At 40.2% G+C, this 23,322-nt stretch overlaps 1 protein-coding gene across 1 annotated transcript; it reads right to left on the reverse strand.

Moving 5' to 3' along the window:
- Positions 1-14,653: 14,653 nt before the first annotated feature.
- LOC138877684 (uncharacterized) lies at positions 14,654-15,130 on the reverse strand. Its single transcript, XM_070157311.1, has one exon. It carries the CDS (start codon positions 15,128-15,130, stop codon positions 14,654-14,656), a length of 477 nt encoding a protein of 158 aa, XP_070013412.1.
- Between the last annotated feature and the right edge of the window lie 8,192 nt (positions 15,131-23,322).

Raw genomic sequence — 23,322 nt, forward strand, 5'->3', positions numbered from 1 at the left:
TGACCGCATCCTCGGCCTCTGATGGCCATAGCTGGTGGTACTGGTGGTCGTACATCCTGACCGGTAGCGCGTGTCCACACCATCTATGAGAGAATAGAATAATAGAAGTTTATTACTCGGATCAACAAATTCGCACGATAAGAATTTCAAGAATATGAAGTTTTTCCTAAAGGTTCTACAGCCTCTCAAGGATAAATACAGACATCTCCATACCGATCCGCGAGACTCTACTAAACCTGCTCATGACTCGTGAGACCTATATAACCTAGGCTCTGATACCAACTTGTCACGACCCTAAACCCGAACTCGGCCGTGATGGCGCCTCTTGTGAAGATAAGGCCATCTAACACTTTCCATTTCTATATTTAATAGTTAAATAGTAAGAAACAGTCTAAAACATGATAAAATAATCCAAAGTTTAAGCAGATAATAGCATAATTTGCGGAATACAACCTGACACAACCCGATACTGGGGGTCACTAGTCATGAGCATCTAAATAATCCAGAATACTCAGAGACAACTACAGAGTTTAATATAGTAACTAAAAACATGAAGAAATAAGATAGGGAGAAGCTCCGAGCTGCGAACGCCTACAGCTACATAGAGACTCCTCGGATTCGCCTGAGCTGGGAAGATCAACACTCGGAAGTGGGACCAGATGCTCCTGAATCTGCACACGGGGTGCAGGGAATAAAGTGAGTACTCCAACTCAGTGAGTAATAACCATAAATAAAGACTGAAAGCAGGAAATCATGTAAAGCACATTTGCAGACTATAATGAAGTAGTAAAATCAGTAAAAGATATGTGAAAGTCATTTAGCACAATTAAACTTCATGAAAACCTTTTTGAACAATTAAACAGGAAAAAGAAAAGCAATTAAGGAAAATAAACACAAAAAGGTTCGCCTCTCGGGCACAGTATCAACAAATCCGCCCCTCGGGCAACATCTTAGAATAATACCAACCCCTTGGGCTACATCTCACATCACAATGGGTACCCGCGCTCACTTGGGGTGTGCAGACTCCTGGAGGGGCCCCTTACGGCCCAAGCGCAATATCAAGCCATCTCATGGCATCGTCACTAGGCTCTCGGCCTAATATCAATCAATCCACCTTGTGGCGTACAAATCTAAGGCCCTCGGCCTTAAATCACGATTAGTGTTTCCTCACAACATAGGCTCTCGGCCTTACTCAGTCAAAAATCCTCACAAGCCACTCCGCAGTAGTAAAACAGGATTTCTCAGCCCAATTATCATTTAAAAGATCATATAAATGTTAAAAACATAGTAAACATGCCTGAGTATGAAAACAATGAAATATATCATGACTGAGTTCAAGTATAAAGTCAAAACAGTGAGGAAATATCAATAAAAATCCCCGAAGGGTTCAAATAGTTGACACGAGGCCCAAATATGACATTCAACCCAAATAATGATGATAGTAAAAAGATTTCAGTCAAATACGCGGTAAAATAATCATTCGGGCCAGACTAAGTCACAATCCCTATCAGTGCACGACCCCATGCTCGTCATCAAGCGTGTTCGTCACTTTAATATTGCACAACGATGTGCAATCCGGGGTTTTATACCCTCAGAACATCATTTACAATCATTACTCACCTCAAACCGGTCATATCTCTAGCTCGTGACGCCTTTGCCACCCGAATCGGCCTCCACTCGCATCGAATCTATCCAAAATCAGAATCACTGCGTTAAAATATGCTAAGGGAACGAAGTGCAAGCAAAAATAATCAATATACGACACAAATCCCGAAAATACCAAAACCCGACCCCCGGGCCCATGTCTCGAAATTCGATAATTTTTACATCAATAGATTCCTTATCTCCCCATGAGTTCATATATATCAAAAGTTTTGAAATCCAACTTCAAATGGTCCTTCAAATCCTCATTCAAAGGTCTAAGTTTCCAAGCCCTAGTTCTTCAATTTTTGGGTCAATTTCCATAATTATTTAGGTGGAATTCACATAAGAATCGAGTTTTAAGTCCATGAATCTTACCTCCAAGTGATTCCCCTTGAATCCCTCTTCAATCCCCTTCAAAAAGTGCGAAACAGGACCAACAATGGAAGAAATAAACCCCAAAATCGCGGATAAGTCGACTATTTAAACATTCTGTCCAGGCCTCAAATCCTTCATTGCGATCGCAGGACTTCCTTCGCGATCGCGAAGCACAAATTCTCATCACCCAAAAATTAACCCTATGCGAATGCATAAATTCCCATGCAAACGCGATGCTCAGGCATCCTACTTTACGCGATCGGGGATTGGGCACTGCGTTCGCAAAGAACAAACTCCCAGTCAACCCCTTGGTCTACTTAACTCTACGCGAACATGACCTTCTCCACGCGTTCGCGATCAACGATATCTCCACCTTATGCGATCGCAACTTAACCTTTGCGAACACATAGAACAAGCTGGGCTGCCCCCTCAAAAGCTCTACACGATCGCGAGACCCCTTACGCGATCGCGAAGAGGAAAACTCTGCAATAGCTGAAGCTCCAAAATCTACAACTCTTCAAAGCATTAAATGGTCCGATTGACCACCCGAAACTCACCCGATGCCCCCGGGACCTCAACAAAACGTACAAACATATCCCATAACCTCATTCAAACTTGTTTCAACCTTCAGAACGCTCAAAACAACATCAAAACACCAAATTCGCATCAGATTCAAGCCTAAGAATTCCAAATTCTTCTTAATTACGCTTTTGATAAAAAACCCAACCAAACAACGTCCGAATGACCTGACATTTTGTACACACATCCCAAATGACACTATGCAACTATTTCAACTCTCGGAATTCCATTCCAACCCCTATATCAAAATTTCACCTACCAACCCGAAATCGCCAAAATCTCAACTTCGCCAATTCAATCCTAAATCTACTCCGAACCTCCAAAACTCATTCCGATCAAGCTCCTAAGTCCAAATCACCTTCCAAAGCTGTCCGAACCCCAGAACGCACATCCGAGCCCTCAAACACATAAGTCAACATCCGGTTGACTTTTCCAACTTAAGCTTCCTCAAAAGACACTAAGTGTCTTAAACCTTCTCAAAACCTTTCCAAACCCGAGCCAACCAACCTGATCACTCATAGAACTAATAGATAAAACAATAAGAAACAGAAATGGGGGAAACATAGCAATAACTCATGAGACGACTGGCCGGGTCGTCACAGAGCACTTCCATAGTGGCTCACAAGTTGCCTACTAATCCCATGTGCTCGCCAGTAAAATAGAAACTCAGAAAGTTCAAACCAGATATGAGCTTGAAAATCAAGGAGGAAGTTACCAAGTAGATCAAAGCCAATGTTCTTAGGGTGGTTGAATATCCAACCTGGTTAGCTAACATCGTGCCAGTTCCAAAGAAAGGCGGGAAGGTTAGAGTATGTGTTGACTTTTGGGATTTAAACAGAGCAAGTCCCAAGGACGACTTCCCGTTGCCAAATATACACATCCTAATCGATAACTGCGCTAAGTATGAACTCCAATCCTTTGTAGATTGCTTCACGGGTTATCACCAGATTTGGATGGATGAAGAAGATGCAGAGAAGACAACTTTTATTACACGTCGCCAATCTAAATAGTGATCTAATGAAAGCTATGTGTGAAGCTTTCAAAATCAAGCACAAAAATTTCACAGCCTACAGACCTCAGATGAATGGAGCCGTAGAAGCCGCCAACAAAAACATTAAGAAGATACTAAGGAAAATGGTATAGAACCACAAACAATGGCATGAGAAGTTACCCTTTGCTCTATTGGAGTACTGCACCACGGTTCGCACATCAATCAGGGCAACTCCCTACATGCTAGTTTATGGTACCAAGGCTGTCATCCAAGCCGAGGTAGAGATTCCTTCTTTAAGGATCATACAAGAAGCTGAACTCAGCGATGCAGAGTGGATAAGGAGTCGCTATGAACAATAGGCCCTTATCGATGGAAAGAGGATGAACGCAGTGTGTCACGACCAACTTTATCAGAATAGAATGTCCAAAGCTTTCAACAAAAGGGTAAAACCAAGACAGTTCACACCAGGGCAGCTGGTATTGAAGAAAATCTTCCTGTATCAAGATGAAGCCAAAGGGAAATTCTCTCCCAACTGGCAGGATCCGTACATGGTCCATAGGGTGTTGATATGAGGAGCACTCATACTTGTAGAAATGGACGGAGAAATCTGGCCAAAGCCAATCAATTCAGACGTAGTCAAGAGATACTATGCTTAGATATTTTACATTTCTTCATTTGATGTAATTGAACTAAGCTTGACCTGATTCCCATTTAAGAGGGGATACGTAGGTAGCCTTATGGGTTCGGTCATATCATAATAAAATTTCCATTTTCCTCAAGATCAGAAACTGGGGTAGAATTTTGAGGAGGACCCTCAAAATTCCGGAGCAAGTCCAGCCAATGCCAACATATGTCAGATGGTCAGAAATCGGTTAAAAAACTATGCCAGAATTTTGAGAAGGATTCTCAAAATTCCGAAGAAGGTTCAGCAGGGCCCATTATCCACAAACGGTCAAAAGATCATCCACCAACTGGGGCAGAATTTTTAGGTGGACCCTCAAAATTCTACGTGAGAAAGCTGCAATGTCTCTAAAATATGTTACAATCACTAGTTCATATAAAATTACTTGATATATCAATATGTTTCTAAAATGACTATTTTTTTTATCAATAATTGCATATTTTCGAAAACTCTATTTTTCGCAACAGTCAGGTGTTACCAGGGAAAGTCGAAAGGCCTCCAGAACGGAGCAAAGGAAGGCCAGCAGACGAAGGCACGAACCAACCTCCCCCCACAAAACTTACAACTTTTCTTTGAACGCAGGCACATTTGACGTAACGATAACACTCGCAAACATATATACACAAAGTAAATTCACTATCCCCCCGTCCGTCAGACACCGAATATATCTCCAGCTAAGACATATACTACTCTTATTTGCTACTTACTCTCTGCATGAGGCTAATCCCTGCCTCCCTATTTGCATGAGGCTAATCCTTGCCTCCATATTTGCATGAGTCTAATCCCTGTCTCCATATTTGCATGAGTCTAATCCTTGACTCCCTATTTTCATGAGGTTAATCCTTGCCTCCATACTTGCATGAGGCTAATCCCTGCCTCCATACTTGCATGAGGTTAATCCTTGCCTGCCTATTTGTATGAGTCTTATCCTTGAATCCATACTTGCATGAGGCTAATCCCTGCCTCCCTATTTGCATGAGTCTAATCCTTGACTCCATACCTGCATGAGGTTAATCCTTGCCTCCCTACTTGCATAAGTCTAATCCTTGACTCCCTATTTGCATGAGGCTAATCCTTGCCTCCATACTTGCATGAGGCTAATCCCTGCCTCCCTATTTGCATGAGTCTAATCCTTGACTCCATACTTGCATGAGGCTAATCCTTGCCTCCCTATTTGCATGAGTCTAATCCTTGATTCCATACCTGCACGAGGCTAATCCTTGCCTCCCTATTTTTATGAGTCTAATCCTTGACTCCATGAGGCTAATCCCTGCCTCCCTATTTGCATGAGTCTAATCCTTGGCTCCATACCTGCATGAGGCTAATCCCTGCCTCCCTATTTGGATGGGTCTAATCCTTGACTCCATACCTGCATGAGGCTAATCCCTGCCTCCTTATTTGCATGAGTCTAATCCTTGACTCCAAGAGGCTAATCCCTGCCTCCATACCTGTATGAGGTAAACTCTGCCTCAATATTTGCATGAGTCTAATCGTTGACTCCATACCTGCATGAGGCTAATCCATGAATCGATATTTGCATGAGGCTAATCCTTACCTCCCCATTTGCATAAGGACTAAGCATTGTCCCTTTTCACACAAATTTTGCTCTATTTCTAGCACTATCTGTTTGCTCTTCTGTCGGGCTAAGCTCTGACCTCCATTTTGCAAGACTAAGCCTTGTCTTATTAACATCATATTATTGCATATTATGGGCTGAAATATTGCCTCCGAAGGCGTCATAGTCTAAAGGAATCATCCTCATAGCCGGAAGACACCATGCCTTGGCCTGAGTATCTCTCAAACTTGCATATCATTATTCAAAGACATCATGGTTCGGAGGCACCATCTTCATGGCCTGCGAATCCCTCACTAAACAATTCATGGCCCAGGACGTCATGGTCTGAGGAGGTCATCTTTAACCGTTCAAAGACAACCTTCACGGTCCAAAGGGAATTTGCATCATGTTTAAATTTTCACAAATACATGTTTTATCTGCAGGTAATCAGTAAGCAACCGCTATCCTAGCAGGAACGATCTCGCTCCAGTTCCTTCAACTATTCTGAGCTTTAACCGCTCACCATAGCCGCTTCGGCACCTCATGTCCGTTCTTGCAATGATTCCAAAGCATCTCGCCGGTCAAAATTGGGCGTCATTTCTTTGCCTGAAAACTCTTTTCATCCTTCCCGGGTAAAGAGGGGAAACTGTTGATACCCAATTTTTTCCTATATATTTTAAATATGCATAAATACTTTCAAAATAGAATACATATGCATATATAAGCATGTACAAGGTTTTTATAATTTTTCTATAATTTTAAAAATTTTAAATTGATTTATTTCCTCTCTTTTTACTCATAAAATCCCCAATAATTATCCCTTAAATTATTGTTATGGTAATTTAGTCATTTAAATTCTACATTTATGCCAAAATATTTTTTAAAATATTTTTATTGCATTTTTATAATTACATTTCTATTTTTAAAACTATGCATATAATTGCAATATTAGCCCTATTAATGTATAATTACATTTATATGCATAAAATCGACTTTCTATATTTTTAAAATGGTGAATATCTATTTTTAATCATTTTAGTACATGAATTTATTTTTTAGAAATTATATATTATTTATTATAAATTATATGGGATAAATTGACTATTTAAAATCTAGCCAAATTGCATTTCAATTTTAGCCTCAATTAAACCCAATACCCCAACCCAATTTCAGATTAAATAACCCGACCCAGGCCCTAAATGCACCTACCCGACCCAAAACCTATCAAATCCTGGTCGTTGATCTAAAAGTTTAACGGCCCTCGTTTAGTCTTGCCTTTTTTTTTTATTCCAAACGACCCCCAACCCTAACCATTTTCCCTCATCTGCCGCCCTAAGATCCTCTCCTCTCTCAAAACACTCTTAACCTAACCCTAGCCCTTCAAACATTGACCTCTCTTCTCCGGTCATCTCTGGTGACCTCTCATCGTCTCCTAAGCCTCCAATGGCTTCTCTCATGCCATGTCTGCCTTCTGTAAGGTCTTCAAGGGACCATGGCCGTGCCGACTTGCATCTAGGGTTCATCACTTGTCTGTTCTTGGCTACTCTAGTGTGATTTCGAGCAAAAACATGCTATATTTGTTACGATCCTTGGGATTCTAGACAGGTTCTTTCATCTCTATATGAGTTTCTTTTGAAACCCTAATTTCTTCCTATATCTCCTAGTTCTGCACGTATCTAGGACCATTTGAGTTTATTTCTTTAATGTTTTACAGTGTCCTCGGAACTCTTTACAAGAATCGTTGATTTTAAGTGTTTTTAACCTACTTCTAAAAACTAGGGTTTCGGAACGTCTTTTTAAAACCTTGTATAACTGATTCTTTGTGTTTAAACTTCTATTTCTAGCATTATTTTAACTGATTCTACGAGTTTATCACATCTTTAACTAGTCTATGTTGAAAGCCCTAATTTTCTAGGTTTCTTCGTTGGGTTCTGTAACTGATCGGTTCTTGTTTGAGTTTATGTGATTATCTTGCCTCGAATATGTTTCTATTGAGTTTCTTAGACTAACTTACATTAACTCGATGTGCTCATCTTGACTATTCAAAACTTGCCTCTTTCTATCAGTGCTATTTAACCTTCATGTTTGCCATGTCTGGTTATTCTTATCTCACTCTATTTATATGCTAGAACATTGACTCATGACTTTTTCTTTGATTGATTCTGGATTTCCTATTTCATAGTTTGATTGGAAGACCTTCCTTTAAACCTTCGATTCCTACCCTTTCTATTCAAATTGATTGATTCGCCTACCTTGTCTGCATTGGTACTTTATTCTTACTAACTATCTCCTTAATTAGCGCTTTCTGAACTTAGCCCTAATTTTTTACCCTATACTTACTGTATTTGAATTCTTTCCTTATTGGTCGTGCATTGATTTGTTTCCTTATTTGTTAGTTGTCCTTACCGCTTGAACTGATTCCCTTAAATTAAGGGAGTACTTGTACTAATTTTGCTCTAATTGGTTCTGAGTTCCATAATTACTATACTATTGTGATTCTTGCCTTATTTTACCTAGTTTCGAACTACTATATATACATACTCTCATTGACACAAACACAGGAACACATTGGTTTAAAAAGCTCTCTCACACTCAAAAAACTTTTTGCTATCTCTTTAGTTACTTGCTATTATTCTGAGTTAGCCGGCTACAAGCCAAGGCTAGCTATTGTGCTTTCTTATTCCTCACTTTGTATTTACCATCCCTCTACTGGTATGTTCTGATTTTAATTCAAGTCTCAAAAATAATATGTTTCTTTTACTACTTCAGTTTATCATGTTCCTCATTTGTTTCTATCTATGGTTCTGTTGTTCAACATGCAATTGACATGTTTACATTACTACTTCAGCTAGCATGCTACTCTAACTTTCTTAAGGCTTTTTAGAACATGTTCTACCCCCTCCCTTAGTAGTCTATCTCAACATGACTCTACCTTGCTTTGAATGCTTGTTTACTTGTTATCTAGTTTTGATATGCAAGTTGATCTGTCACGTTAAATGGTTGATTGTATGATTGTTTCTGAAACTCCTACTGTATTGGTACCAATAGATATCCCTTAAAATCCTTTGAACCGCTTTCAAGGCTTCTCTGATTGTGTACCTATGTGCATCTGTGCTTACTATGTGCCTTATACTTACCCCAAATCTCAATTACCCCTTTAGTGGATATGTGCATCTGTTTGATTCCATGTATTGAAGTGCTGATGAACTTCTAATTCTGTATTTAGTTTAATTGATTGTTAGTCACCTTACCTTTTTCAAAATTGTCTTATTTAATAACTCCATATTTTTTACAAAACTATTTCAAGCAAATCTCTTGTAAAACTGTTTTCCTACTGAAACCTTTTCAAACTATGTCAAGCACTCTCACTCTACTCCTAAATCACTAGGTTCTGCCCCCTCCAATGTATGTACTGCCTTGGGATCCTTTTGAGAACCCTTTGAACTCTGGCATACTGAGGTTGGCCCTTCCACACTGCACTTACTCAATTTGGTTACAAAGTGTAGGTGTGAGCACTGCCCGAGATCCTTGAGATCCTTAGGGAACTCTGACGCACCTAGACAATGATATTGTCTATGAAATTGGCATTTGAGGCTATTGGAGGTTTGGGAAATCACTTGGGCCTGCTTCAGGCTCCCTATAGTGTAACTTCTTCTTTTTCTTTTTATCTATTTATGTAATTCATTCATCTGGTTTGTAATAATTTATAAACAAATATTGGGTGACTAGTGAAAAAGGGTGGGTAGTTACATATTTGCGGTGTAATATGGATAGAAACTATGCCTATAGGATTTTATATTTGCTATGTTTGCTTACCATGTTAGAAATCATGCCTATAGTTCTCAAGTGTTTCCAATAATAGAAAGCATGCTTATAGGTCTTAAACTCAACTTCACAAGTAGATACCATGCCTAAGGAATATGATCCAGTTCAACTTCTGTTATAACAAGGTATTTACATGTGTTTTCCTTTGTTATCATGCCTACAAGTTTCTAACATCATCTCTTAATAATTAGATATCATGCCTATATGGAACAACATCAGAAATTCTGCATATAGATCTAAAATCAGTTTAGTTTAAATAAGTCAATCTAGTTCATGATTAGTTTATTTTGAAACTGGTCTGAATAGCGGTTTGTTTTCCCTGAAATGAATTCTTTCGAGTATTGCTTTAATTTACTATTAGAAAGCATGCCTATAGGAACTCAAGAGTATGTTCTAAAATCTTCCCATTGTTTTACTATATCAAAGTAGTTATCATGCTCTTAAGACACACTATTCAGCGTGTAGGCAAGCCTTTAGAGAGTTTTCAAATCGTGCAATTCTGAAACTGTTTCTGCTACTTTATGTTGTCCTGATGTAACAGGCTTAAAATCAGTAGACAAACTGATAGAGCCATTACTTCTGAGTTTATAAAATAAACCTCCTATATGTCTTGATATTTGCTTAGACATCATTTCTTAGGATACCATTTAACAATACGACCCTTATTTGTTTTTGAGTCGTGCTGCTTATGTGCATTGGTAAACTTGAGCCTCTAATTGCTTCTTTTCTCCCTTATGTGCTAATGTCCTATTTGTTCTTTCCTATCGCCTTAGTATTTTTTGCTTTAAACCTTAGGGGTTTGTCTAGAACTGCCTCTAGGTAGAGGTCCTAAATTTCCTCCAAGACCATCAAGAAGGGACGGGTAACAACACGCAATATAGATCGCTTACCAACACTAGCTTTAATAACCACTAAAGGGGTAGGAAGGGTAGATATGGGATATGATGACTACACGCTAATATCACGTGTAGCCCCTCATTGATGAGTGTTTACCGGACATTGTGTGGGGTGATCCTGTAGGCTAACCAACCTATGACCCCTCATTTCCCAAATTCTTTCTGTATAAATCTTTGTTTTAAATGTATACAACTTGCTCAAAATCTTTGTCTTATTGTTTGAGTTATACAACGCCCAACGTGCTTTACTTGCAAATTATTTGATTCAACTATTTATTTGTTAATGGACTGATTCATAAGTTAAGTTTGGCCGGGACCCACCGTTGTGGACCGCGAGGGGTGCCTAACACATTCCCCTCAAGGTTATTTCGAGCCCTAACCCTAAATCTCTGGCAATGCAAACCAATCCAAGAGTTAATCTCTCTAGGTGCCCTAACACACCATAATCCGTTAGGTGGCGACTCTTCAAAAAGGAAATGAGTTGTTACCCCATGAATGTCGAAACCTAGACTTTCTCCACGGAGGAAAAAATGGGGCGCGACATCCCCAAATCCCATTACCCCTATTTGTGGTTGTTGAACCTGCCTTGGTTCTATGTTTCTTGGTTATGTATGAACCTGCTTTGGGTGTTGTGTTTGGACTGTTGCTTATTACTCTACTCTCTTTTCAAAACTGTCTTTGTTGTTTTTACAAAACTATTTCAAACAAGTCTCTTTTCAAGTTGTTTTCCCGCTTAAATCTTTTCAAGCACTTTCACATCTACTATTAGGTTTTAAGTTCTGCCCCTCTAATGTGTGACTGCCTAGGGATCCCTATAAGATCCTTCTGAACTATGATACATTAGAGCTGGCCCTTCCACACTGCACTTACTCAATCTATGATTATGAAATCTGGGTGTGAGCACTGCCCAGGATCCCTTGAGGTCCTTAGGGAACTCTGACACACCTGGATTATGTGAAAGGCTGTGAGGCGATAGCATTGGAAACTCTAGAAATCTGGGCCTACTTTCAGGCTCCCTATAGAGTAACTTCTTATTTTTCTTATTTAATCATGTAATTCATGCAATATTGGTCAGTAATAATTTGTTGTAAACAGATACTGGGGATGGATAATGAAAATGGAAGGGTAGCTATGCATGTTATAGACATCAAAGGGGTAGAAACCATGCTTTAGGTTTACATTTTCTATATGCGCAATTGAATCCTTGTTATAATCAACATGTGCCAAGCATATCATGTATTAGATACCATGCTCTTAGGTTTCATATATACTATTTTAGCATCTCATTTTGACATTCTTGCTATCACTCAGAAATCCTGTTCTAGGATAAAGGGCATTAAAACAAAAACTGCTACTCCTGCACACTTGACAGTATGCTCTACAATGCTGTACCCTTTATGTATTTAGAAATCCTGATTTTTTTAGGAAATTCTGCAATCATGTTGTGCATTTAGAAATCTTGCTTTAGGAATCTTGCATATAAATCATTCTATACCTTATGTGTACCATGTTTAGGTTCTCGTTCATACTCACTCAGTTATGCCTAGTTAAACTACTGATGCATGAAAAGGAGTATTAACAATCTCATCCTGCTTTAAACAAACTGGTAATAATCCCTGTATTTTGTAACACCTAGAACAGCATGCTCTTAGGCAAAAATGACTTCTGAACTTCTAATGGTTCTGGTAATAGCTATGCACTATCCCACGCCTAGGCAAGCCTTAGGTAATCAACTCTTATAAGTAGCTGCCTCTTTGTGTGTACTACTTAATGATTAACATGCTTAAAATTAGTAGAAAAGCTGATTGGGGCCCCTGCTTCTGAGTTATAAAATAAAACTGCATATCTCATATGTTCTGATATTCGCCTAGATATCATGTCTTAGGATATTATTTAACAATACTGCCCTTGTTTGTGTTTGAGTCGTGCTGTTTACATGCATTATATGTGGAGGTGAACCTGAGCCTCTTATCTACTATTTCATGCTTTTTATTTGTTGAAGTCCTATGTGTTCTTTCTTGTCGCCTTAGTATTTTCTCCTTTAAACCTTAGGGGTCTGTCTAGAATTGCCTATAGGTAGAGGTCCTAATTTCCTTTAGGACCATTAAGAAGGTACGAGTAACAACACGCGTAGAGATCGTTAAGCCACACTAGCTTAAATAACCGCTAAAGGGGTGGGAATGGGTAGAATGGGATATGATGACTACGCGCTAATGTCACGTGTAGCCCCTCATTGAGGAGTGTTTACCGGGCATTGCGTGGGGTGATCCTGTAGGCTAACCAATCTAGGACCCCTCTTTCCCAAATCCATTTTTATTAAAACTTTATTTTATATGTACACAACTTGTTCAAATCCTTTGTCTTATTATCTGAGTCATAAAATGTCCGACATGTTTTATTTGCAATTATTTGTTTCAACTAATTATTTGTTAAAGGACTAATTCACAAGTATAAGTTCGGCCGGGACCCACCGTTGTGGATCGTGAGGGCTGCCTAACACCTTCCCCTCAAGGTTATTTCGAGCCCTTACCTTAAATCTCTGGTAATGCAAACCAATCCATGAGTTAACCGCTCTAGGTTCCCTAACGCACCATAATTCGTTAGGTGGCGACTCTTCAAAATACTCGATTCCCAAAAGGAAATGAGTTATTACCCCCATGTAATGTCAAAACCGGACATCTCTCTGCAGAGGGAAAAAAAGGGGCACGATATCGACGATGATAGATAAGCTAGTGATGATGGAGCTTATCTACACAGAAAGGCGATGCTTATCATCAAATCGACAGAATGCTCAACCTGTTGAGTTAGTTACACTAACTGAGGACGACGCCTCAGCACTTTGGGGGAGTTTGATATGGTGGAAAATGCCAACTCCCATTATCGGACCCCAATAGCTGTGCTCGATACTGTGGGGCTAAGTACTGGATCCCTACCGTCTTTGGTTGACGAGCACCCAACAATGAGTGTTGCGCCCGATGCAACTGCTTCACACCATTCAACTCCATTAGCTTCATCCCCATCTTTACCAGCACCGGTAACTGCTACATCATTTCCTCATCCACTTTTCCACCAACAACTGCTACATCATCTCCACATGCCACATCTAATCACGAAGGAGATGTTCTTCTTCGCAGTACCTAGTTTATGGGAATTTGGGGCAAAATTATACTGCCCCTTCTAAAGATGACCATAAGAGGAGGAATGTTACTCTTTCAGTCTCTACAGGATGCAACCTACTATCACTTTCGGTGCAGCTTGCTAATTATCTGAAGCCTTTGGTTTCAAAAAAAGACGGGGAAAATATTCAATCACTCTCGGGGGAGTGTTTGTTGAACAACGCTATATACAATGCTTCAACGGTGCGTTCCTTTCTTCCTTTGTTATTTCTTCTACTTTTGTATGTATGTATTCTAAGTTTTACTTCTCTTGTTTTGTAGGACAACTTTCTTGCTTCTGAGGGACTTCAGAGTTTGATTCGTGAAAAGAAGGAACTTACTTCTATGCAGGATAAACTTTTGGTGGAATGAGACCAAACCGTTCTCCGCCTATCAGAACTGGAAACCAAAGCTACTGAGGATGTTGTTTTGGAGGCTCATTTGCTCGTGAAATGTCTGGTAACCTTTTCTCGGTAGAAAACCTAACTTCCCCAGTGGAAATTTGCTATCGAGCCAAAGATTATCTAACTATTCCCGTGTGGAAACTTTCTTGTTTGCCTTACTATTAAAGGTCTTATTGCTGCTGTCTTCGTAGTATGCTTTCTGTCGCTGCCTCAGTAAAAACCTTACCAGAAAAACCCAATTGGGACAAAAACTGAACGAAGGGAAAAAGAGTGCAGCACATACTTTCCGCTCGGATAATGTTCATCAGCAATAATATCTTTTGAGGTACGCCACGTTCCAATTTCTAGGCAACTTGTCTCCATTCTGGTTCTCCAACTCGTATGAACCTTTCCCAGTGATAGCTGAAATCTGGTAGGGACCTTCCCACGTCGGACCCAACTTCCCCGCGTTGAGTTCCTGGGTATTTTGAGTTACTTTCCTCATAACCAGATCTCCTACTATGAAATAATGGAGGTTGGCTCTTCGATTATAATACCTCTCCATTCTCTACTTTTGAGCTACCATTCTTACACGCGCCAAGTCCCTGCGTTCCTTGAGCAGCTCCAAGTTGATTAACATTACTTCGCTGTTCGATTCTTCATTTGCCTGGAAATATCTCAAGGTGGGTTCCCCTACTTCCACCGGGATTAGAGCTTTAGCACTGTACCCAAGGGACAAATGAGTTTCTCCTGTGCTTGACTTGGCCATTATTCGATGGGCCCATAGAACGCCAAGCAATTCTTCGGGCCATTTACCTTTTTCTGCTTCCAACCTCTTCTTGAGGTTCTGAATAATCACTCTGTTCGTTGAATCCTCTTGACCATTTGCGCTGGGATGATAAGGCGAAGAAGTGATCCTCTTTATCTTTAAATTTTCGAGGAACTTTGTAACCTTTGCGCTGATAAACTGTGGCCTATTGTCGCATGCTATCTCTTTTGGTATTCCAAACCTGCAAATTATATTTTCCCATAGGAAATCGACCATTTTGCGTTCTCTAATATTTTGATAAAGACCTGCTTCCAATTAATTAAAAAAAATAATGAGTCAAAATTAAAAGAAATCTTACCTTTCCGGGAGCTGGTGGCAGCGGTTTGACGATTTTCATCCCCCATTTCATGAATGGCCATGGGGACAAAACCAAATGTATGGGTTCTGTCGGTTGATGCACTGGTGGAGCGTAGCGTTGGTACCTATCAAAATTTCGTACGAAGTCCTTGGCATCTTGTTCGATGGGGGGCAGTAATATCCTTCTTGTACCAAATTCAGCACCAAGGAATCTGCGCCCGAGTGGTTGCTACATATCCCTTCGTGGACCTCTCTCATGACATAGTTAGCTTTGGATGCTCTTAAACATCAGGCCAATGGGCGTTGGAAAGATTTTCTATACAATTGGCCCCTCTTGAAGCTATATCGTACAGCTTTGGCGTGAAACACCCGTGATGCTTTGGGCTCTTCGGGCAACTTCCCATGCTAGAGATAGTCGATTATTTCAATTATCCAGTCCCAGACCAAACTAGTCTAATTTACCTCATAGTAACCATTTGTATCCAGGACTGACTTCATTAGTTGTACTACCATCCCAAACTCCAATCCCTTTATTTCTGTCTATGATCCTAAGTTTGCCAATACATCTGCTTCTGCGTTATCCTCCCTTGGGATATGAGTAATTTACCACTCCTAAAATCATGCCAACAGAGCCTGTACCTTTATCACGTATTATTGCATGAGTTCTTCTTTGGTGTCAAAGATCTCATAGACCTTATTTACCACCGTCTGTGAGTCACATTTGATTTCGACGACCTGGGAATCAAGTCCCCAGGTCAATTCGAGCCCTGCAATCAAAGCTTCGTACTCTGCTTCATTGTTAGTTAAAGGGATCGTTCTGATGGCTTGCCTTAAGGTTTCCCCCGAAGGTGTGATTAAGACTATTCCAAGTCCGGGCCCTTTTATGTTGGAAGATCCATCCATAAGGCCCAAACCCCCAATGTCGCTTTCGGCAACATACTGCCTCCTAGGTTGCCAGAGGCAATAGTCCCGATATGAAATTGACCACGAAGTCAGCCAAGACTTGCGACTTTATTGCAGTCCTTGGTTTATATTCTATGTTGAACTCACTCATTTGTACGACCCATTTGGCAAATCTACCTGAGAGCTTGGTTTTATGGAGGATGTTCTACAAAGGAAAAGTAGTCACCACAGCTATCGGGTGGCATTAAAAGTAGGGCCTCAGCTTCTGAGCGGCAACTACTAGAGCTAAAGTCAGTTTTTCCAAATGTGGGTATCGAGTTTCTGCTCCCGTTAAAATTTTGCTAACATAACAAATGGGAGATTGTGTACCTTCGTCCTCACAGACTAAAACCGCACTTACTACAACTTCTGAGACTGCGAGGTAGACTAGCAATGATTCACCTTATTTTGGTTTTGAGAGCAATGAAGGGCTTTACAAGTACCTCTTCAAATCCCTCAAGGCTTGCTGGCACTCTTGTGTCCATTCGAAATTATTTTTCTTTTTTACCAGTGCGAAGAAACGATGACATTTTTCTAGAGACGGGGAAATGAGCCTGCTCAAAGCTTCCAACCTTCCCGCGAGACTTTGGACTTCCTTTACATTTGATAGTTGATTGGGGATGTCTTCTATGTCACTACTCAAATCGATGGGCCACAACGGGCACCTGGTACCTTACTCAATTGAGTACCAACGTAACATATCTTTTGTATCATACTACCATAAGTAAAGGAGCCAGAGAGGCTGCCGTGAGATAAGTAGAATAAAACATGAGGAAATACTCGACATTAGATGACCCAACGTAAACCAAACTTATACATATGACATACGTGTCTATAAGACCAAAATGATCATTTGTAAACTCAAAACATAGGCCGACAAGGCCATATAAGTATCCGCATACATGAAATCTGTCTACAAGCCTTTAAGACTACATAAGTATCATAAAGGTTGGGACTGGGCCCTGCCATACCAATCAATACATGTCCTAATTATACTGACCAAATAAGAAACTCCGGAGCAAATGGATTGTACCAACACCTTCTGCTGAGTTGATAACCTACTTGGATGACTCTCAACCTGTCTATCAGGGCCTGCAGGCATAAAACACAGCGTCCCCAGGAAAAAGGGATATCAGTACATATAATATACCGAGTATGTAAGGAATGAAAATCAGTAAATAATAGACATGAGAGAAACATAGAGTTAAACACTCAACATGTAATTCTGAATAACTATCTGAATCATAAATATGTATAATGCCATACATATGCATATAAATGTCATGTCGTGCATAGGTACATGTGTCCGTAACATCATCAAGCCTCTGATGGCATCCCATCATATCATCTCGGCCATTATGGGCAAAATCATCAAAGTATACCAGCTGATCAGGTGGTGATGCATATATAACGCCGTAACCTTTTCCCATATCCCATATGCATATATATATATATATATATATATATATATATATATACATGTATATATATATATATATATATATATATATATACATGTATATATATATATATACATGTATATATATGTATATATATACATGTATATAATGGCATATGGTCATGGGTCAGTGTACATGTACAAATGGATGCAATGCATGAGAAGTACGTTAATAAAATCTCTCGGAGTGTCATAAGACCATTATGCCTTTGATTATTATCATGAAGTAGACCTTATTTACTTACGTATTTTCTGAGACCCATGAACAGATGATAGAGTAATAGGACACATAGGGGAATAAGAACATAAGCATCTCTAGCATATCTATGAATAGAGTCATTTATAAAAGTTATGTATTTACTCATCTTGTTTGTGTCGTATAGATCATGCCAAAAGGAAAAAAGGATATCCTTAACATATCTGAGCCGATTTTCTTGACAAAGCACATCAATTACGACAAATAACGTAATAGCGAATCAAAGTAGGGAAATATTCATATGATATTCTTTGAAAAAGATTGCACCGTACTCCCTTGGAATCGCAAAATTCCGTTGCTATAATATTACGTAGTCTCGTATGATTTTTGTAGTAAAATCACGTTGCTAATACCTAGTCTTTCATGGATGAGTTTGCTGAAGCTTCCTCTCTTAAATTTGTAGAGATGAGCAAATCATTTTGGTGAATTAGAAAAGGTATTTTTATCCTTTAGGTGTGGGCCCCACTAGGATGACTCATCCTTGCCTAAAGGCCCCTAATTAGGCCACCTTACCATATTAACTTGGGAGTCATTAGGTTGGGGTGGTTGGCTGCCATGTTTGAGGGGAGCGGGTGTTTAGCATTATCCAAATTATCTTAATTATCTAATTAGTTTAATTACTTGATTAATCTCCCACTAAAAATTCATAATTACCCAATTGTCCACATAATTAAGAATTATATCAAATTACTTAAAATACTACGCACTTTTAACACACTTTATATACCTTACTATCATGGTCATGTGATATCTTGTATGACATTAGTCCATAAATACCGGGTATTATAGCTCGGACCGTATTTTATTCCAAAATATAAAAATTCGATGAAACTCATTTTCTTTGATTCACTTACTTTCTCACCTTCACGAATTTATTTATCACTTGTTTGAACTAGCATAATACTTATAACCTCAAAATAATCTCATTCCCGAGCTTATGTCGATTAACTTATGACGAAACTATAATGTACAAAAATGCGGGATGTAATATCTCATTTCTATGCTTTTATTAATTTACTTATAGCGTACTTTTACATACGAAAACATGGGGTGTAACATAATTCCCCCCTTTGGAACATTCGTCCTCGAATGTTGACTAATGCACTTATCATTCTCATAGCCCATAGCTCTTGTGAATACTTTAGTACTTTCCTTACCATATGTGCAACTGTTTTGTGAATAAATCCAAGGTCCAGGGCATGTCCTCCCTTTAGACCTCTTTCTCACACCACGACCTGTGGTCAGAATTCTTCCAATCTTGTAACTTTTGCTACCTTTTATTATGTAGCCCGTACGACTCTGACCTTGTAAGTGTGCCTATGCGATTCTTCCCTCTTTTTTTCCTCAGTTTTTAGCCAATCTCTAGGCCTCACTTTGTAAACATATAGAGAGCTTAACAAGATGTCCCTCTGGGAATCTATGGGTATATTGAAGTTCTTCGCTCGTTACTTTGTCGAACTTACGAATATTGTTATATCTTATTTCATAGCCCCGATTGTCTATCCGCATGACTTTACTGCATCTAAGTAGGTCATTCAATTTATCGTTACTGAGGTCTGCTACCAAACTCTGGTTACTCTCATGCTTATCCTATGTGTATAAATCTGTCCTTTAATGCTTCCTTGTTACTGTTCATCTTAAGAATGATGGCCTAATCTCATCTCATATTTTGTGACTTTTGTCCATCCATTGTTGATTCACCTCAATATTGATCTACAGTACACCATTGATAACTTCAAACCTCTTACATAATCATTAGGCTCACGTTGCATCGTGGAACATTTGAAGTCATTTTTCTGATCCACTTGAGTGAGATACGATACTATACTTCCATAACCGTGTATTTCATAGCATCCTAATACGATTTACCTTAAGTGAGTATTTTAATCCTGTACAATTCATAAAATAATTACTCAATCGAAGGCCCAAACGTCATCATTCATCTATCATAATTGCACCCTCATTCTACTACCAGGGCAGCATTCCATCTCTTCTAAATGCTACTTGTCTTAGACTCCTTTGAGTTCATTCAGGCTATATGAGCTTTCTATGACTTAGAGAACCCATCAACTCTCTTGTTTTCATGGGCCTAACCCTGAGGGTTTATCCACTTTCGTCACCTTCCCATTTTCTTTCACTACTATCTCTCGAGCTCGTTCGTTTGCAGTGGTGGAATCTTTCTTATACAAGGATGCCTTTTCTTTTACTGCAGATTTAGCCGACAATAGTGTGGCAACCTCCTCATTGACACTCTACAGAAGGTCCTAGGTCGACGACAGCTCCATCCGCAGAAGGTCCCTCTCTGAGGCCACGACCCCATTTTCCCCCTTAAATCGAAGACCTCTGCATCCTTGGCAACTGCCTCCTCTCGAAGCTACTCCAAGAGGGCATTCTTTTGCCTGACCTGCAAGGGAGAAGAAAGTTGGTAAAATACCAAGTTACAAGAACAAAGGGCAAGTTCGCAAATACAATATTACCTGCTCGGCAAGGTTATCTTTTTCTCGGCACACTCCTTCCAACCTCGCCCGGAGCCCTCTCAGCTCCTCCTCCTTTCGGGTAGAAGAGGTCTCCAACTCCTTTAACCCCAAGGTGAGATTCTCGACCTCCTTCCTACGGCATATAAGCTCATATCGTAGCTTGGAGATAGCATGATCATACATTTTCTTAACCTACAATAAAACAGAAGAGTTAGAAAAACGAGGAGAAATTCTTGAAGCACGAAAAGTATACATAAAAGGGGTATCACCTGCTGCTGGAGCCTCTCCACCTCCTCTATAGCATTAGGAGCGTCGAGATCAATTTCCTCACCGACACCTTCGAGGAAGTTTCCAAGCACAACTCCCCTGTCGCGAGCCCCCCCCCATATTGGTGACCCTTGGTTCCATTGCATCCCTGAATTCCCCGGGGGAGAATCAAGGACCTGAATTAAGGCCACCCAGGACATCAATATCTTTGAAGGGCAAATCCTGCCCCCGAAAAGCTCCGGGCCCAGGCCTTTTGGAGTCATTAACAACGGGTTCCTCAATAGGGATTGTACCACGTCTGGTTAGGAACTCGGGGACCAGATCCGCACCCTCCTCGAAGGCCTCCACAGCATGGGCTCGAGCCGAATCGACCGTTCCCGATTCAGCAGCCCTCGGCTCAGCTACCTGTGGGGCATCCGTGCCCGACCTCATCCTTTGTACTAGAATGTTCTCATCATCATCGTCGTCTTCATCCTCAGTACCGAGACATGCCCAAGAAGCTGAAGCCGAGACCTTGGCATTAACTCGAGGTCTGCGTGATTTGGGCTTCTTTGGCATAGGAGATCTAGTGGCCGCCTTTTTCTTCCTCTTCTTGCCCTTATCGGGCTCCAAGGTTTCTTCCTCTCCGTCGGGAGGCGGTCTTATCAGCACTCCATCGCCAAGGCATGCACAAGCATAATACTCAAAGCTTGTCAATGTGAAAGAGATATTAAAACATGGTAGAGGCAACAACAAAAAGGCTTACTGTGATTCTTGGCCGGCCACCACATTTTAGCCAAGTGGGGCCAAGAATGCTTGAGATAAGGGAACGAAGTATCCAATTTCCCAATCCACCCCGACAGGTCCTAGACCATTTCTGGATACAAAACGGTAGCTGCATAAACAAAGGGGAGATCATTTTTAAGAAGAAGGTAAGAAGATAGTAAAGCATGTTCGAGGGAGAGGTACTTACGCTCTATATTCAACTTCTCTGAGAATGGCATCCTTTAGGTCAGGATGATGTTCGAGGTCCTCACTTGGACAAACCTGCTCATCCACCCTCGATCCTTGTTCTCATCAATGCTCGAGAAAAATAGCTTCGTAGATCGAGGGTGAAGCTTAATCAGCCCTCGAACGAGATGAGGGCTATATAGTCTAATCAAGTGGTCAAGGGTGAAAGTCATACCCACAACATTGTTGGAGAAATAATGGAGCATATAGACTATCCTCCAGAAAGATGGATAAATCTGGCCAAGCGTCACTTGATACTTATGACAGAAGTCGAGAATAACCGGATCTATCGCCGGGGAAGAAGGATCTGAAGAATCAATGGGACCCAAAGTGAATGGGTATCTATATACATGAAGAAAGCCAGCCATGTGGTCTGTTATGCTCTTATTAGAACTGGGAATCTCAACCAGCGCTGTCCTCTCCCATTGAAAATCATCCCTCAATTTTTGTGTATTAGTCACGATGCTATTATACCGGGACACGTGTTCGCACCGGCTCGGTGTAGATGAGTGTCTCTCGATAGAAAAATCATTCACAGTATTGAACTTGGTAGGGGTACACTGTTTAACGGTGGGTGCCACTTTGGGTTTACCCTTGGATGTTCGAGACGAAGAGGCAACATTCTCTTTTCGAGGTACTATTTTAGAGGTTCTAGCCATGGTGGTGGAAAGGCCTTTCTGAGAAAGGAAGTGAGCAACCAAGAACGGAAGAAAAAAGAATGTGTAAGGGGATGACCTTGGCTCTAAAAGTTTGAAGATGTTGTAAAAGTGTGAATCATTAAACGATTGAGGTATTTATAGAAGCCATATGGGCAGCGGAAAGGACGAACCAATAGCAGTTCATGGGCTTCTCAGTAGTCTTGTTGATAGAGACCTTTGCACGTCTTTTTGATGTATGGCATTTAATGCTCTGATAAGCTGACATCATGATGGTAGTGCCTAAGAAGTAGGAGTTAAAACCGTTTCCTATCATTTCATTCTAGGAAATGCAGGGACTATCTATATACGGTAAAATCAGAGGGGCCGATTTTGTGGTCATCATGGTGCTTTGTAGGCACGCTTCCTAGGGATCGAGGTAGAGCTCGAGGAACAACCTCGTATAGTTTCTAAACGCCCAACTCTGGGGCAATGTGGATCGACAGCTATGATGGAGAAATGAGAAGTTCCCAAGGCACGTGACTAGAGCTGACGAAGTCTATTAATTAGGCTAGTTCAAACCTTTATCATGGCATTAAATGGTTGTACCAACTCCATATCTTTGTAATAAATACATTTGTACTATGTTTGGATTCTCCCTCATATATAAAGGAGATCCTTGTTGTTTCGCAGGAGAGACATCATCTGTTACGCAATATTGAATATACAAGAACATTCTCTCGGCTCCCTAACATATTCTCTTGATTTCAATACTTACATTTATTGCTTACACTTATTGTGTTCTATTTATTGTTCTTCATTTATTGTTCATTATTGGTCATAAAGAGCCGCCGTCAAATTTATCATAACTATTAATCCTCCATCGACTTCCTTTAGTCGGGCACCCGACTTGACCTCGAGGCCACATATACGCAAGCTCGAGGCCCCTATTTCCAGCCATTCAATTTGATTATTACACTATCTACAAGGTCTTATTTTATTATCTAATCTTTAACTTAGCATCTATTGCCTAACAACTAGCATAAAAACAGATCATGTTTTATTAGAACCACAAAATCAAATCT

Source organism: Nicotiana sylvestris, chromosome 9 (genome assembly GCF_000393655.2).
Source record: "Nicotiana sylvestris chromosome 9, ASM39365v2, whole genome shotgun sequence".
Lineage (NCBI taxonomy): Eukaryota > Viridiplantae > Streptophyta > Magnoliopsida > Solanales > Solanaceae > Nicotiana > Nicotiana sylvestris.

Coding starts and splice junctions, on each gene's coding strand:
- LOC138877684 (XM_070157311.1), bottom strand. CDS start 15,130: ATGGTCGATTTCCTATGGGAAAATATAATTTGCAGGTTTGGAATACCA.